This window comes from Rhinolophus sinicus, linkage group LG10 (assembly GCF_036562045.2).
Source record: "Rhinolophus sinicus isolate RSC01 linkage group LG10, ASM3656204v1, whole genome shotgun sequence".
NCBI lineage: Eukaryota > Metazoa > Chordata > Mammalia > Chiroptera > Rhinolophidae > Rhinolophus > Rhinolophus sinicus.
This window is the reverse complement of record NC_133759.1, coordinates 19,965,008-19,981,635: the sequence shown is the minus strand read 5'-3', so window position 1 is coordinate 19,981,635 and position 16,628 is coordinate 19,965,008. Positions and strand designations below refer to the sequence as shown.

Here is a 16,628-nt window from a genome sequence, read left to right as displayed (position 1 = left end):
CTAATATTTTAAAATTTCTGTCTCAGTGCCTCAAAATGATTTCAAATCTAATTGATAATAAAATTCCAAATTTGTCTAAAAACAAAGAATTGAGCAAGGAATTGGCCATTTTTAACTACTTTTAATCAGGAAAGTGGCTGCTGTGACCCATTAACCCCTAAAGATTATTGATGTGCTTTTTTTCTTTCTTTTCTTTTCTCTCCCTCTTCTTTTTTTTATTAAAGATGCTGTAGTTTGGTCATTTGTCTTTGGCAGCCAGAGCATGCAACATCTATTTTGCTTTTTACAAATTAATTCATTTAATACATTCCGGGAATCATCTGCCAACATTTTGTTGATTAAAGGACATGCATTTTGAAAATGGGTGTAGAGGAAGGAATTTATAATTATTAAAACCAAAGAATGACTTACAATGCAGACTGCTCCCTGAATCATTCACTGTATCGTAAACAGATAAATGAAATATTAGGGATTAGCAGGAGTGTTATTGGTTCAGTAACGCTGAGAAATTCTACCTCTTTCAATAGAATTTCTAGAACTCACAAACAAGAATATAACAGTCAACCACCGTTGATTATGCATTGTTTTCAAAGGGCTTTTGCAATACATCATTTCTCTACAATAGTCTGGTGCTTCTACTCCTATTTATATATGACATACCTGGTTTCCATGCACACACGAGTTTCCTCTACTCATCCCAGCTTTGTTTTGTTTCGTTTTATTTTTTTTCCCAGTGAATATACTGGACCTTTCGGAGGACACATTTATTGTTTTATGTACCATGCAATTTACTAAATGGTGTTCCAGTTATGGAAATACTCGCAAAGTCCCCTGGGGGAAACAAAAGAATTAAGTCAACACATATGGATCATCCCGTAGTTAGTACTTTCTTATTTGGTCAGTAAAGGGCTCAGTCTGAGCTGGTCCATGTGATCTGTGATATATAAAGCTGGAGACATTTTTCTGGCTCTCTGGTTATTTAAAAGGCTAGGCAGTGGGAAACAACTGCTTTAAACAAAGCCTCATTTTAAAAGAAGCCTGAATACAGATGGAATTCAAAGCATTTAGAAGGAGGGGAGGTGAAATTGTTAAAATAAATAAATAAATAAATAAATAAATAAATAAATAAATAAATAAATAAGAAAGAACTGCTTTAAAGAAAACCCTGGGAAATTTAAGAGCATAAAGCACATAGGAATTAAAACAAATTTCCCATCTGTCCCACTGTGAGACATAGAGACCAGGATGCTACTTCAGGCAGGATGTTTTGAACACTTGCTAAGTACAGGCCTTGTCAATAGGTAGACCTTCAGCGTTGTGGGATGTCCCAGGAGCAAAACAGAATCCTCAGGTCAAGAAAAAATTGTTTTTTTCATGCCAGCCAAGAAACTTTATGCAGATATTAAATTCCAAAAAGCAATTGACAGATGCCATTTTATTGAAATATTGAGAACAGAATGTATGCTTCTGTGTAATTCATTTTTAAAATTCGACATTAAAAATGTTGGTAATAAATTAAGTTATACTAAAGAAAAGGTTGAGAAAATGTTTATTTCAAAGAAGGGAGTTGAAGCCTCTAGGTTTTGCTTCTGTCATTTCTGCTCTGTCACCTCCACATTCCTTAAACAAACTGCCTAGTACATCCTTAATCAGTTTGTGTTTGCATTGAACTATTCTGTCTCATTCTTCCCAGCTTCCACCACCCTCAGTTCATAAGAGGAAAACCTGAAGGAAAGCAGGCCCGATGGAAAGCTTGAAGTCCTTTATGTATGAGGTGGTTCAGACTCTGGCCTAGGGAAGCAGTGAAAATTCAGAGGAAAAGATGGTTCTAGAAACCCCTCGAAGATTTTGATGGCTAACTGTATTTTGAGATTTACAATTAGGGGGCAGATGAAATTAACCCCAAAGTTTCTAGAATGGAGGCTAGCAGAAATGAGAGCCACACAGGAAGAAATACCGTAATTATGATGGGTGGCTGGTGTGACGAATTGGGACATGAGAGAGCAGATATAACGAGTTGCATTTTTGACACACTGCATCTAAGAGACATTGCCTTATAGTCCATTGGAAGTATGGACTGGGGCAAATCTGAAACCCTGGAAATATGAGTAAATGAGACTTTTATAAATAGTAAGAGACAAGGCTGGAAACTGGTAAAACTGGGCCCTTGTCTCTATGGGCTAAATGCTATGTTTATTCCATTTTTATTGTACATGATGTAGCCTAAGTATTTATTAAGCACCTACTTGTTGTTTGATAATTACACATTTCCCACCCCCGATAAAACTGCTATTGAGTCTTCAGGTTAAAACTCAGCCAAACAGTTTCCCACTGGAATCCTGATGAATGTGTTCATTGTGTCTTTAGGAAACATTCTGGCTTATGGTTGAGACTATCTGGTATATTTATATAGACTAACATCACTGGCAACACAGATACGACCCCTAAATATTATCATTAGTATCATTATTACATGTGTGTTATTGCTAACATTTATCCCATGCTTACTAATTTCCAGGAACCATTTTGTGTGCATTAGCTCATTGAGTTTTGGTAAAAAACTCTATGACATAGGAGAGTACTCTTTTTTATCCTCCTCAGAATAATGAAAATGTTGACTCAGAAAGGTTAAGACCCCATCCAAAGGTTCTACAGGCAATAAGAGATGCAGCAGGGACTTAAACCCATACAGTCAGTGTCATTTTAGAACTTTTAAAGATATGCATGTATGAAAAAGAAATAAAGTATAATGAGTAATATATCTACTGATTTTGACATGGATAATTGTAAAGAACCTCACATTGTATATTCCAAGTTGCTGGAGGTCATTTTATTATTTCCATTTTGTCGTAAAATAGTGTGACAGGTTAGAGCAGTGGTTCTCTACTAGGGGAGACTTTCCCTGCAGGGGAAATACGGCAGTGTGTGAAAACCCTTTTGGTTGTCATAACTGGGGGATGGGTGCTACTAGAATCTGGTGAGTAAAGGCTTCTATCACCCTACAATGAACAGGACAGCCCCCACAATAAAGACCTATCCCGTCCAAGTGATCAATAGTGCCTATGTTCAGGCCCTGGATTGGAGTAATTGAAAGGGGATTTTGACTGCAGGGAGAGAATGGTGGCTCAACAATGGTTGCTAACAAAGGGCATTCGCCATTAAGAAGCAAGTTTGGGAATGGGGAAAAGAGATAAGATAGATCCATTCATTTGTTCGTTTATTCATAGAGAGATTTCTATGTATCAGGAACTGTGCTGAAGATTAATGCCGAGGAAAACAATATGAGGAAGTTGCTTTGGAGAAAAGGAGGAAACAAGGAGTAGTGGCAAACCAGAGATGCTTGGATATTAAAAGTGAGCTGGGGCAAAGCTTTGCTGCCAAGAGTGAACTGTGGTCTTTTGTCAGAGATGGAGATGACATGCTATTTTATCGCTCTAAGGAAAATCACAGTGGACAAATTCAGAATCCATAGGCTACTGTCAGGAGCACCTGGGGACTTCTCTTTGTCCCATTTTTGGCTACCATGCGTATCCAAATTCTGGGCCGGGGCAGGGCTGGTGGGGAGGAGCAGACGCTGCTCTCAGAAGTACACAGAGTAGTGGAGCAAGTATGTGTGTGCATGTGTGCATTGGAGAGGTCGAGATGCTTGTGTTGCTTTCGAGGTGCTCTGCTGGCCTGTGAATAGGTGCTGGCTTTGTTTTTCCAGTAACAGCTTTTTCTGTTTCCAGCAGTCCTATGCACCAGCTCCCCACCCCATGGCTCCTCCCAGCCCCAGCACAAACAGCAGCAGCAACCACAGCAGCAACCACAGCAGCGGGGAACAACTGAGTAAAACCAACCTGTACATCCGAGGCCTTCCACCAGGCACCACTGACCAGGACCTAATCAAGCTGTGCCAACCGTAAGTGCTCTCTTCTCTCTGCACCATTTCTAACCCACACGCTCACCCATGTGGGCTCGGTCCACACAGCACTTGGTTGGTTTTGCACCCAATGTACCCATTCATTGATATCTCAGCAAGGAAGACTCTGTTGTATGAATGGGACTTAAATTGGAGATCTAAGTCCAGCTTCCTTTAGGGAATGAAATTTGTTCATGGTATAGAAGTGGAGGTTCTGGAGCAGATACACAGGGGAACACTGGCTGATACGCAGGTATTCTCCAGAAAGATGATGAGCAAGCTTTGAGTTGGGCCCTCAAACCTTGTGGCTGGTGGAATTGATGAGGAATCTTCTCGGAAAAAAGAACAACAACAACAACAAAACAACACTGTTTTTTGTTTGTCTGTCTGTTTGTTTGTTTTTAAGACATCTTAATGGGGGGAATCTCAAAAACTCAGACGTGGTAGATTTCAGGATGGTTACCTCTTGTATTGAAAAGATTTTTCTGTCCAGTTCTTGGTAAATATCAGTTCAGTGGGCACCAGGTAAATGGAGAATTATAAGGTAAATTCTCTAGTTTCCGTGAAAATATCTACTTCCAAGTCCAGTGAAGCTATTTTCCACTGTGGCCAACAACTGTACTCACCAAATAGTTTTATATTTTCTAGGAAATGTGGTAATGATTAAATACTCTTCCAAAATGTTTTCATTATTCTATTATCTACCAACACTTAGGTTATTAACGCTCTTATTTCTGTGAAAAATGCACTTAACATATTTAAGTCTACCCTCCCAATAAAATTAATAATGCATAATGAATTAGAACCATAGCCTATATTTTTAGATTATTGTCTGATGATTTTCAAAATAATATCAGTGTAACTATTTGTCATTTGAGTGTGCCTTAGCTGGGTATTTTTAAATTGGGAGAAACTATTACTCAATTTTCCTTTCTCTCTTTTGCAATGCTTCTACAAGGAGGTTGAGAGGATATTTATTTTGTAAATTTTCCAACCTCTAAAATATTGGAAGTGGAAAACAAAGCAGACAGTATTTATTTGCCTTTGTTCTGGTTTTTAAAATTGGGAACAGATATCAAAACAGGAAGTGGCAGATAAACCAAAACACAAATACATAACTATATAATCAGTTGACAAGGCAATATGTGGGTTAGGGTGGGGGCACTTTGGAAAATATTTATTGAGAAGCAGTTTAAAAAAAAAAGAAGGAAATATACAACGGCTAGGACATTTCAAAATATATGTTAGGTTTTGGTCTATAAAATATTGAGGTTGAGAATTGGAAGGTAAATCATTCCACTGTTTTTTGTTGTTGCTGTTAGAAAAATCTAAACCATTTTGAGCAGTATAAGGTCTTCAAAATGTGAAAGATTGTGGACTTTACGTTAGAAGCTTCAGATGAAGTACCTCCAGTAATGGAATCTGATGTGAAAAAGAAGGGGAGCTATTAACTTTGATTCGTACATAAATCTCACTCATTAAAAAAAAATATCGTGGGTACTAAGGGAAGATTCTTTCCCATTCCTCTATACTACGCAGAGCATTTGTTGAACCGTAGATTTCTAGGCCAAAGAGATTATGATTCACTAGGTCTGGGGCGGAGCTCAAGAGTATGTATTTCTACCAGGCTCCCTGGTTGTTAGTGCTGCTGGTTGTTAGTGCTACTGGTTTTGGAGATGCACTTGTCTCTACAATGATATGAAAACCACTGACTATTTCTAATGCATAAAGTTGCACTTAATATATGAGGGTCATTCTACTTAATATATGAGGGACTCTGGTGTATTACAACCTTCTCGAGCACTGCAATCTTGAGGTAGGTCATTGACTGTCTGAGCCTCAGTTTCCTCTTATAAAAGAGTGGGTTGACGATTATTTCTAGGTTTCCTTGTTGTATTGGTGGTGTGCTGGAGTGGCCTCTGACTAGTGCACTAGAGCCAATTGATAAATATTCAGGAATTCTGTGAGTCATTTGCTACATACTCGGTATCTTAAAATCGGTCATGGTGGGGATATTCACAGGAATAAACAAGTCCTTCAAATCATGACTTTTTAAAAATTCTCTTCTTCTTCTTTTTTTTTTTTTTGAGAGCTGGTTTATGAACATACCACTGATGTAGCATTATACTATGAATTTCTGTATCAGTGTCTATTTCTGCAAAGAATCTTGCCAGAAATTTATAAATGGAAAGTGTTATCTAAATGCCTGTATTGACCTTTTTAATTCAGGAAAGAGATTTAGTGACCTAGAAACATTATTTTTGAGAAAGGAAGTTTTGTTACTATTTCTTATGTGCATTAAGAGAAATTTAAAGAATGCTAAGTGCACAGAGGGTATTGGTTACTTGCTCATATTAAGTTTTGCTAGCTAATAAGATGGGGCCCATATTATTGTTATTGTAAAAAATGTCTGTGGGTTCTCCAGTTACTGAAGTGGTCTGGATCTGGGGTTCATTGCTTGGATTCGTTTTCCTAGAGAATCTTACAGAACTAATGTGATCAGGCAATACAATGTAGTGGAAATAGCTGAGCACTAAGATATCTGGATGTCAGTCCTGGCTGTGGCATCAACTGGGTAGTGGCCTTCAACAAGTGACTTTTCCCCTCTTTGCTTTTATTTCCCCCATGTGTAAAATAATGTGTCTGAACTCAATAATTTTTTAAATGTCCTCACTCTAAAATTCTGCTGTGGGCCACCTTTTAGATCGTTCACCAATCCCCTTTTGCAGTGTTGGCAGTGCCACATCCTGAATTGATTCAGCTACATAAGTACAACCTGAGGGCTGGAGATACCTTTGGTACAAGGCCAATGTAAGTCATTTGTAAAATCCTGTTTCGTCTCTTGTAGTCTCTTATATTGTTCATTACTATTTTACATTAGCAGTCTTTTAAAGATGCAAATCATTTTATATTCCGATTACTCATCCAATACTTTAAAATACTTTCACCTACAAAACAGATAATATTTATAGGTTTAAATGAACTTGCCATCAGGATCAATTTTCCAAGTTTATTCCTGTGAAATCATAAGAATTTTAGAGTTAACATTTCCTTATAGAATGTGTTGTATTTCCTAATATCCATAGTAACAAAATGATAGACGAGATATACAAAAAGGAGCATAGATATATCGAATTATTTGATTTTAGAAAGCAATATCCATATTAATACTAATGAACAACAAGGAAATTATATTAAAGAACATAAATTATATTACTTCTCAATGTATAATCTGAGAGCAAATTCTGTTAAGGGATTCTATTCACATTTATCACCGAAGCTCCTATGTTTGGATTGCAAGTAAAATCAAAGAAATGAAGACAAGACTGAAAAATAATACACATGAAAAATGATTTTACTCTATGGAAGATCTCTAGTTATACCTGTATTTTGGATGAATACATTACATTGTGTGTCTTGTAAGAAATAACTTGTAATGTCTTCATATTGAGAATTCTCAAGGAATTTTATTATGTTTTCAATCAAGGAACATTTACAGAGCATGTGTGCTGCATGGGCTGAAGATGCATTGATGACTAAATGTAGACAAAGACTTTGCTTTAGCAGAGTTTATATTCTGATAGGGAAAATAGGACATCAATTAAATAATCATATGATTTGATATAAAATTGCAATTACAAATGCAAGAAAATAAGCATGGAACTAAGAGTGTTTGTAACACGGCATTAAACTTAGGGCAATGAGCAAAGGTATCTGTGAGGAATCAGTGATACTGGATACTGGACTAAGATCAGAAGGAGGCATAGGTTTGATAAAGTGAAGAAAGGGAAGAACATCCCAGGCAGTACGAACTTCATGTGTGTAGAACCAATGGCTGGAGGGAGCATGGCAAAGACAAAGGGCTGGAAAGAAGGCCAATCTGGTTTATAACAGAGAGAAGGTGTTGGATATTGGGCAGCGAGAGCTGGAAAATGGAGAGGGATAAGGTGATCCCTTTGTATGTCATATAAGGAGCTCTGTTTTAGCCTAAGAGCAGTGGAGAAAACCACTGAATTTTCACAAATAGGAAGGTAATATAATGAGAATTTATTTCAAAAAGATAACTCTGACTGCAGAGTGGAAGAAAGGATCCCATGAGATCAAGGAACAATCAGAGTAGGAATAGGTGAAAAGCGAGCTGGGAGAAGAATATTTTATAGTCAGAGAAGAGGCATGAGAATTAATAATTATGCTGGTGGAACAATTATATGCAGTGCATGATGCAGTTTTATACATGCATTTATTTATTTCATTAAAAAACAAGGGCTTGAGAGACAATTAACCAAATGAACTCCAAAAGAAACAGTGAAGTAGTACAAAATAAGACCCAAGTCAGTTGATCTTTAGTCCCTTTTTCTTACCCAGTCATGAATGGGTCATCAATATACTATTAAACATTGAGTGGCTGCAATGTTAAAAGCACTAGTTGCAAATACAGTGAACCCTTGAACAACATGGGGTTAGGGGCACTGATCCCTCATGCAGTCAAATATCTGACTCTCCAAAACCGTAACTACTAGTAGCCTACCGTTGACCGCAAGTCTTACCGATAACATAAACAGTCAATTAACACCTAGTATTTTGTATGTTATATGTATTATATACTATATTGTTACAACAAAATTAGCCAGAGAAATGACGGTGTTATTAAGAAAATCATAACAAAAAGAAAATACATTTATAGTATTGTACGTATTTATCAAAACCATAAGTTTATGTCATCTGTTTACAAGATAAATCATCTATCAGCATCTGCATTAATATTGTCTTATAGAATACAAAACACTGTAGATATTGCATGCATTACTAACAGTATACATGGAAAGTGAAAAGATAATGTGAAAAACAAATGCATATTTATTTACAGGTGTAACGATTCATGCATTGATAACCAAAAAGTAGCTGTATGATTCCTTTATGGTAGCCTAGTGTAATTGATACGATTGCTTCAGTGGTAATAAGAACAAAATTTTACAACATATTTATTGAAAAAAATTCCCTGAAGAAGTTGACATGTGCAGTTCAAACTCATGTTATTCAAGGGTCAACTGTATAGTGCAAAGTAAAACTCCAGTTGATTATATGATTATGTTCATGGTATGGGTTATCAGTTGGAAAGTGTGGGTACAATACTGGATTATATGCTCTTTATGCTTATTTCAAGAAGAGCGTGTGGAAGTGGAAGATAAATTTGGCTTAATAAAAAGAAAGCATTTCAACATTTTTGGGCCAAATAAAATTTTCGTGGTGTAATAATTTTTCACATATTAAGCTATATTTCCTCCCTCAAAGAAATTAGAAACGTCCATTATATTATTGTAAACATGCCTTGAAACACATTGAAATTGCTCTTAAAAAAAATAAGACAACATATTTTACATAATAGACAGGTTTAAAATGGAAAGAAAAAACATTAATGTGTTTATATTTTTCATCTCCACAATACCTTTTTTTCTAACCATTCTCATGACTTATAAGTTTTAATTAATGCAATGCTCTCAGAAAGTCCCCGACAGACATTGTTCCGCCTTCCACATGATTAACTAATCCAGAGCTCGTAACGGAGTGCAGCTACAGAGTGAATTGTTCTTCTCTTACAAAATGAACATGTTACTGCTATGGCCACTTGAAGCAGAATGAAAGCAAAGGAGGGAAGCTCCTTTGGGGAGGTGCACACAGATTTCCAGTCTTTTCTATATGACCCAGAAGTTGGCCGCCCTGTCCTTTGTTTTCCCCTGTAAATGTTGTCCTTGCTCAAGCTCTGACACCCTAACATTGCTCCCTTTAAAATGAAGCTGTACATGTCACTTTAGCATTTAACAAGAGAGGAGAAATGTGCACAGTGAAACAGGAGAACAAAATTGGGGTGTTTGTACTCAGGGTCTGCCCAAGTTAATCTCCTGGACTTTTTACCCAACCCTGTTAGAAGTCTCGTTAAAGTGAGCGCTGAACGCTGAATAGTAAGAGCCCCCTCAAGTGTCATCCGGGCCCTGAGTGCAGAGTCCATTATATGTGGTTTTGGACAGTTTTGACAAATGCACCAACACAATCAAACCTTTTATCAATTTAAAAGTAACCTTGTCACAGTAATCTGTCAAACTGTTCAGATACAACTAAAGGAAAACAAGCCATCATGCACTCCAGAGTAACCGAGCAAATAAGAAAAATGTGAGTGGAAATTTTTTGAGTTCTTTCTTACTGTGCTATTGGAGATTTAACAGTTCCCTCTAATAAGACCTGAGGAAATGTATTAGGAGCGTTCTTCTGCAAGTCAGACTCAAATTACGCAGCTGCTTTTGAGGTATCATAAATCTGTGTGGTGGCAGGTGTGAGTAGAAAGTGAATTTGAGGATCTTTGAACCCTGCCTTTGTGTAATTTAAATGAGAGAGTGCCTTTAAGGCAAAAATGGGTGTCTGAGTTCATTGAATCAGCAGAGATCTGAGACTTGGTTACATATACTAATTCAGACTAGTATGTATTGTGAGCCATAGTATTTGGTTTGCAATTAATAAATACGTCTTAATAATAAATTGTTACATTTATTATATTATTAACACCATTTATTGTGTGAGAATTACATACCATACACCCTGTTAAGTTTTTATATTACCTTATTTAATCTGCAAAACAACCTTATGAAGTGGGAACAATAATTACCGAGTGATAGTTGAGTAAACTGAGGCTCAAACGGTTAAGGGTCTTGTTCAAGTTTACACAGCCACCAGGAATCAAAACCATGCTCTTACTTAAAGCTCTTTTCAAAACCACTAAAACATTAATTTAATGACAACAAGGGTAGCGTAAGTCGTGAGTTCTCAAACCCGTGGCTGCTCATGAGAATCCCTTGAGGAATTTAAAAAAAATATCGATGCCCAGATTTCACTCCTGGGGCTTCTGATTTAATGAGTATGGGGTCAGCTTAGAGAATGAAATTTTTAAAAGGTCACTTAGGTAATTCTAACATGGAAAAAATTTTGAAAACCCCTTGACTAAATGATGCCAATACTAATTGGAAAACATAATTTAATCCTTTCTCTTAATTCCCTTACTCTTACTTTCATAGAATCTAGAAATTTCATAGGAGCTACCAATTTGTTTTTAACTAACCATAAGACTTAAAACTATATTTTATTAAGATAATTTTCAGACGACTTCATTTTTCTGATTATAAAATGGGATATTTAGATTTAGGTATGGAAAATCCAGCCCTAGAATAGGACTCTAAAAGTGTTTTAAGAATTGTGCTTAGAAGGATCTCATTTTCCTTCATATATAATTTTCATAAGCCAAACATTTCTTCAACATTTCACTTTTTAACACTGTTTGCATTTAATTAAGCAAGAAATCCTTCCTATTTTGACTCATTTTATTAAACTTCTACATATACATTTACATTTTTTCCCCCTTAACAATAGTCTAGTGAACATAAGGAATGTAAGTTGAGTGAATCTTAAAAAAATAATCAACATCTTTCAGCACTTTGGGGCATCCTGGAAAAATGATTGTCCCATTGATTTGTTTACCATTCATTCATTATTGATTTCATTAATTTGGATGAACAAGACTCTCCTGAACGTCCATGAGTTTTTGAAAATCTACTTATTTAAATACTGGTAGCTGATAAAACTTTTTCCTGTTTATCCTAGAAACACAGAAAATAAAAATAAAAATAAAACCACTGTTGATTTAGGTTACTATGTTGGTGGAAGCACAAAAAAGCTGCGGCTGGGAAAACATATGAGTGACTCTCTCTGGTTGTGCCGAGTTCTAGAGATCTGTGAGAAGTAGTATTTCAGGCAGATCTGCTGAGTGCCTGAAATTTTGAAGGACTTAGGGTTCAAGGGCAGGACTCTGACAAGTACAGATAGTATCTCATTTTACCCAGTGATCTTCTAATTGCCAAATGCAGCTAACATTTTTCAGTCCTTATTTTATTTAATCTCTCTGTTACTTGACCCTTTGGACCTCTCCTTTGTACTCTAAACTTTCTTCCTCCTTAGCCATGGTATTGCTCTTTGCTGCGTCTCCTACCTTGTGGAGATTTTTCTTTCCAACTTTGCTTCCCCTAGCTGACTCTTGAATATTTTGGTGTTTTCCAGAGTATTGACTTCCTCTCCTCTCACACCACAAAATATCTGCTCTCTTCTACTTAAATAATTTCAGTTATTCTGATGAGTATTAAATCTGTATCTCTAGCCCATGAAGATATATTTGTTTTAGTCCTGGATCCATATCTTTTATTCCCTGAACAATTCCAAATTTGTATCCCAAGAACTATCAAACTCAGTGTCCTAAAAGGACTATTCCTGCATTTGTTTCTTTTTCCTTTCTTTCTTTCTCTTTTTAACAATTTTCTCTTTCTCTGTGAATGGCACCAACCCCCCAGTCATCTAAAAAAAAAAAAAAAAAAAAAAAAAATCTTAGAGTCACTCTTTTCTCCAATCTAGAACATTTCCTAAGGTACATAGATTTCAATTGCTTGGTGTTTATGATATCCAAAGTCTCTTCTGCTTCACTATTGCCATAGTTTATTTGCTCATTTATTCAAAAGTATTTATTGAATGCCATCTATGTGTCAAGCATTGCAAATAGCTTAAGGACTGGTAAATCTCTGAATAAAATTTGCATTCTAATGGGGAGAGACAGTACATGAATGAATAAACAATTAAAGAAGGTAACATATGCCACCTCAAAGGAGTTTTAAATACCATAAAACGGAGGTTATGAGTAAAGACTGGGAGGTTACTACAGACTGGGTGATCTCTTTGACGTGAAATTTCAATATCAAGAAAGAATCAAGCATAAGATATTCAGGAGGAAGGGCACTGCAGGCAGCTTGTACAAAAACGTAAAAAAGGTCAAAACAGCAAATGAATAGTAAGGAGAAGGCAGATAGTAAGAAATAAAGTAAAAAAGGTATACCAGGGACAAATAAACAGTTTTGTAACCCATATTATGAGATTGGATTTTTTTCCTAATTTATATTTTTGAAGAACAATTATTCTTGCTGTTATGTAAAGAATGTTTTTTAGGGGAGTATGAGAGAAGCAAGCAAATAAGCAGGAGGCCATTGTGGAAATCCAGGAAGGAGATGGTGATGGCTTGGAGTAGGATCATAGTGGAGGAGGAGATTGGATGTGATGGATTCAGAATATGTTGTGGAGATAGTTTTGATAGAAGTTATTGATGAATTGAAGATGGCAGGACAGATAATGGAAAGAGAAATTAAGGATAATTCTCAGCTGTTGGCTTTAGCATCTAGAGAACGTATAGAGTCAGCTAATAAAATAAAGGGGATTGTAGAAGGAGCAGTTTTGGGTGGAACGAAATCAAGAGTTTTTCTCAGTGTTGTTAATGTTTAGATCCTATTAGATATCCAAAAAGAGATGCAAGTTGATAGTTTGATATATGACTGGTTTTCAAAGCACAGTGTATATTAAAAGCTATAGAATGGACATCATTATTATTATAAATGACATTTGTGCTGATAGGATAATGTAGTGCCTAATGTGTGCTAAACTTTATTTTAAGTATTTTGCATGTAAGTACTTCATAGTATATGTGTTAACTCATTTATACCTCATGACGGTCCCCTCTGTATAGCTAAAAACCAATAACACATAGAAGTTAGGTGACGTTCTCAAGGTTACACAGCTGGTAATTGTCAAGTCCAGGGTTTAAATTAAGGAGTTTGGTTTAACACTTTCCTCTCTTAATCATGATTCATGCATAGGGTATATATATACAGCAAGAAAAGAAAAGTGGTCACACAAATAAACATTCTGAGATTCTGAGAGGGGGAGAAGCCAAGAAAAGAGTTTATAAAGTAATAACCAACAAGATAGAGGGAAACTAAGAAAGCAGGAGAGTGTGATATTACAGAAGCTGGGAGAAGAAAGTATCTCAAGTTAGAGCAATCAAGTGTGTTGAATATTATTGAGATGTTAAGAAATGTACCAATGGAAAAGTTACATTTGGATTTGGCAACATCGAGGTCATGGACAAGCTTGATCAGGGCAGTCTTTCTAGAGGGGTAAAAACTGAATACTTGGTAGGCCTTTTTCCAGGGTCATTACCTGACAGTTTTTCCAAGTGGAAATGCCTGTCTCCCTCTCCTGTGTACACAAATTATATGTAAGTAGTTATCTTTTCTAAAAAAAATTTTACCACCTATCTTCCGGTTTTCTTATTCTCTATCTCTCTATCTCTATCTCTTGTTCTATCTCTCATTTTATCTATATCTCTTTAACTTTCTCTTCTTCCTTCCACCTTCCTTACCTGTAAGCTTTTGAGGACAGTAGATTTCTCTTGTTTATTTTTGTGCACCCAGGGCCTAGCACAGGAACAGGGGTTTAAGTGGTAACTGATAAATATTTAATGACTGAATAAAGCCTGAATTCATCAGTAATATAAAATGATTTTATTAGACTTATATCATTACGCTTGTTCCAGGGTAGACTTTGAGTTTATAGTAGGAGATATAGGAAGCGGGATTTTATCTCAGATACCACATTCAAAGTTCTACCACTGGAGTGAAAGAAGAAAGGTTTTAAACATGAAGCTCTTTTATTGTGTGGATCCCAGGGAGAGTTTTGGAGGAAAGCCTCGGGATAACTTGAGTCACATGTATTTAAGGAAGCAAATCAGGATCAATAGTTTGCTTACTCACTCAGTGTTGCTACTGAGACAGGAAATAACCATTTATTCTTGCCTGAGCCACAACATTTTGGCTGTCAAACAGATCACAGTGTGCCACTGACTGCTAATTCCATACCGAATGCAAAGTAATTTGTGCTCCCTGAATTGGTGTGTGCTGAAATTTTTTTTGGCTCTGGAGTTTTTCCACAGATTTATCTTCACAACCAAATGAGACTATTGATGAAATATATGAGACTATTGATGAAAAACACACAAAGCATATCTGTGTATTTGTCATATTAAAAATGACAGCTTATCATCTGAAAATTGGCAGTAGTATGATCTGTATACATTAATTATATAATAGTGAATAAATTATAGTTATAATGTAGCCTTAAAACGAAAATGTAAAAAGACATTTTACTTTACTTTTTATCTGTTATATTCATTATACATCTAACACTGTAGTGTCTCTTGACAATTGAGTACTTTATTTTGTACAATAAATATGCCCTTGAAATTTTTGTAAATAGATTTGTTGCTTAGTTTTCAAATCAACATTATTGAGGAGTAAAATTAAATACACTCATTTTAAATACAGGAGTTGATGAATTTTGACAAATATATGCACCTATACAGCCAACATGACAATCAAGATAAAAAAAAAAATATTTCCATCATCCTAAAAGCTTTTTAAAAGTATGATCACATACAAGAAAGTTTCCAATGGAATGTCATCCTATTTAAGAAAGCACTAAGGCAGCATTAAGCCATGAGAGGAGCAGAGAATTCTGAGTCAGCTGTGGGTTCTAATTAACCACTTCCTAGTTGTGGAAGCTTGGTAGAGTCATTTAGACCATCTGACCCCATTAGTGACTGATACATATTAAAACTTAATAAGTTCTAGTTATTGTTATTCACTGATGCAGTGTAAAAAACCCATGTTGTCATTCATATTTATACAGAGGGTGCCAACAAAATGTATACACATTTTAAGAAAAGAAAAAAACTGTATTGAAATTTAATACTCAATATATACCAACAACAAAAGATGAATACAAGTCACATTTGACTCCTGCAGTTACAAGAGGTGCTCAAAGTGTTTACTATCAACGTCCAGACACTTCTGATTGTGGTGAACTACTGCTTGAGCAACGTTGACCAAAGTGTCCACTTGTACACATTTTTGGCACCCCTAGTATACAGCAGGACTAAATTAAGTGGAGCTCACCTGCAATATTGAAGGTTCTGTATTCAAACAAAGGGTATATTTTGGTTTTTTCGTTACTCCTTTCTTTTTTATCTCTATGTGACTGTGAATCCTTATATTGCCTTGTAGCATTTTGCATTATCTTTGTTATCCATTGTATAGTGGCATATTTATACTGTAAACTCACAGTATCAAGATAAATACATACTATTTAGGCTCTATTTAGAAGATGAAAATTAAAATATAGTACAAAACAAATTTTAAAACATGTAATTATAGTTCATAAATATGGCATAATGATATACATTAAAAATAAAATGGAAGTTTTGGAATCAAATTGATGCTGAGCATTATAGCTGTGTAATATAGTAAAGCTGTTTAAAACACATTTGGTAATCAAAGTCCATGTGTGTATATTACTGGTATTTTGATATCACTTAGATTTTATTGCTGAATCAACAGGTTCAGTTTGGTTTCACCTTGAATCAGTTATTATGAACTAAATTTTCTTACAAAGTGTATGTTTAGAAAGTGTTTCCTCAGTGCTTCTATTAAAAAAAGTTTTAATTATATATTTTTGCTTACTAGAGACTTCTATTTATTTGAATAATTACACTGAATTTAGAATCAGGGAGACAGATGCTTAAATAATCTCAATTACTGAAATATTCCTTCATCAATGTATAAATTCAGCTGCATGTCAAACTTGGTTTCGGTTGACTTCTTTCCTGGAAAATACAGAGATCCTGTTATTACAATTCTCTGTACAGATAGTCTGTTCTCCTTACATCATTTGGAGGACCACTCTGAGTACAAATGTCAAATCACTCATTTATTAGCTACATGTCCTTGGATACGCTACTCTGTTTCTCACTTTC

General features: G+C 35.6%; 1 protein-coding gene across 8 annotated transcripts in view; it reads left to right on the top strand.

Annotated features, from left to right (window-relative positions):
• The window catches only part of RBMS3 (RNA binding motif single stranded interacting protein 3), a 1,259,852-nt gene that overhangs the window by 761,527 nt on the left and 481,697 nt on the right, over nt 1–16,628 (top strand). For 7 of the 8 annotated variants that reach the window (XM_074312720.1, XM_074312722.1, XM_019745285.2 and 4 more), the window contains one exon: nt 3,729–3,901. In XM_074312720.1, coding sequence (XP_074168821.1) covers nt 3,729–3,901 — 173 coding nt within the window. The remainder of the gene's footprint in view (nt 1–3,728; nt 3,902–16,628) is intronic. The other variant, XM_074312724.1, reaches the window with a different exon arrangement.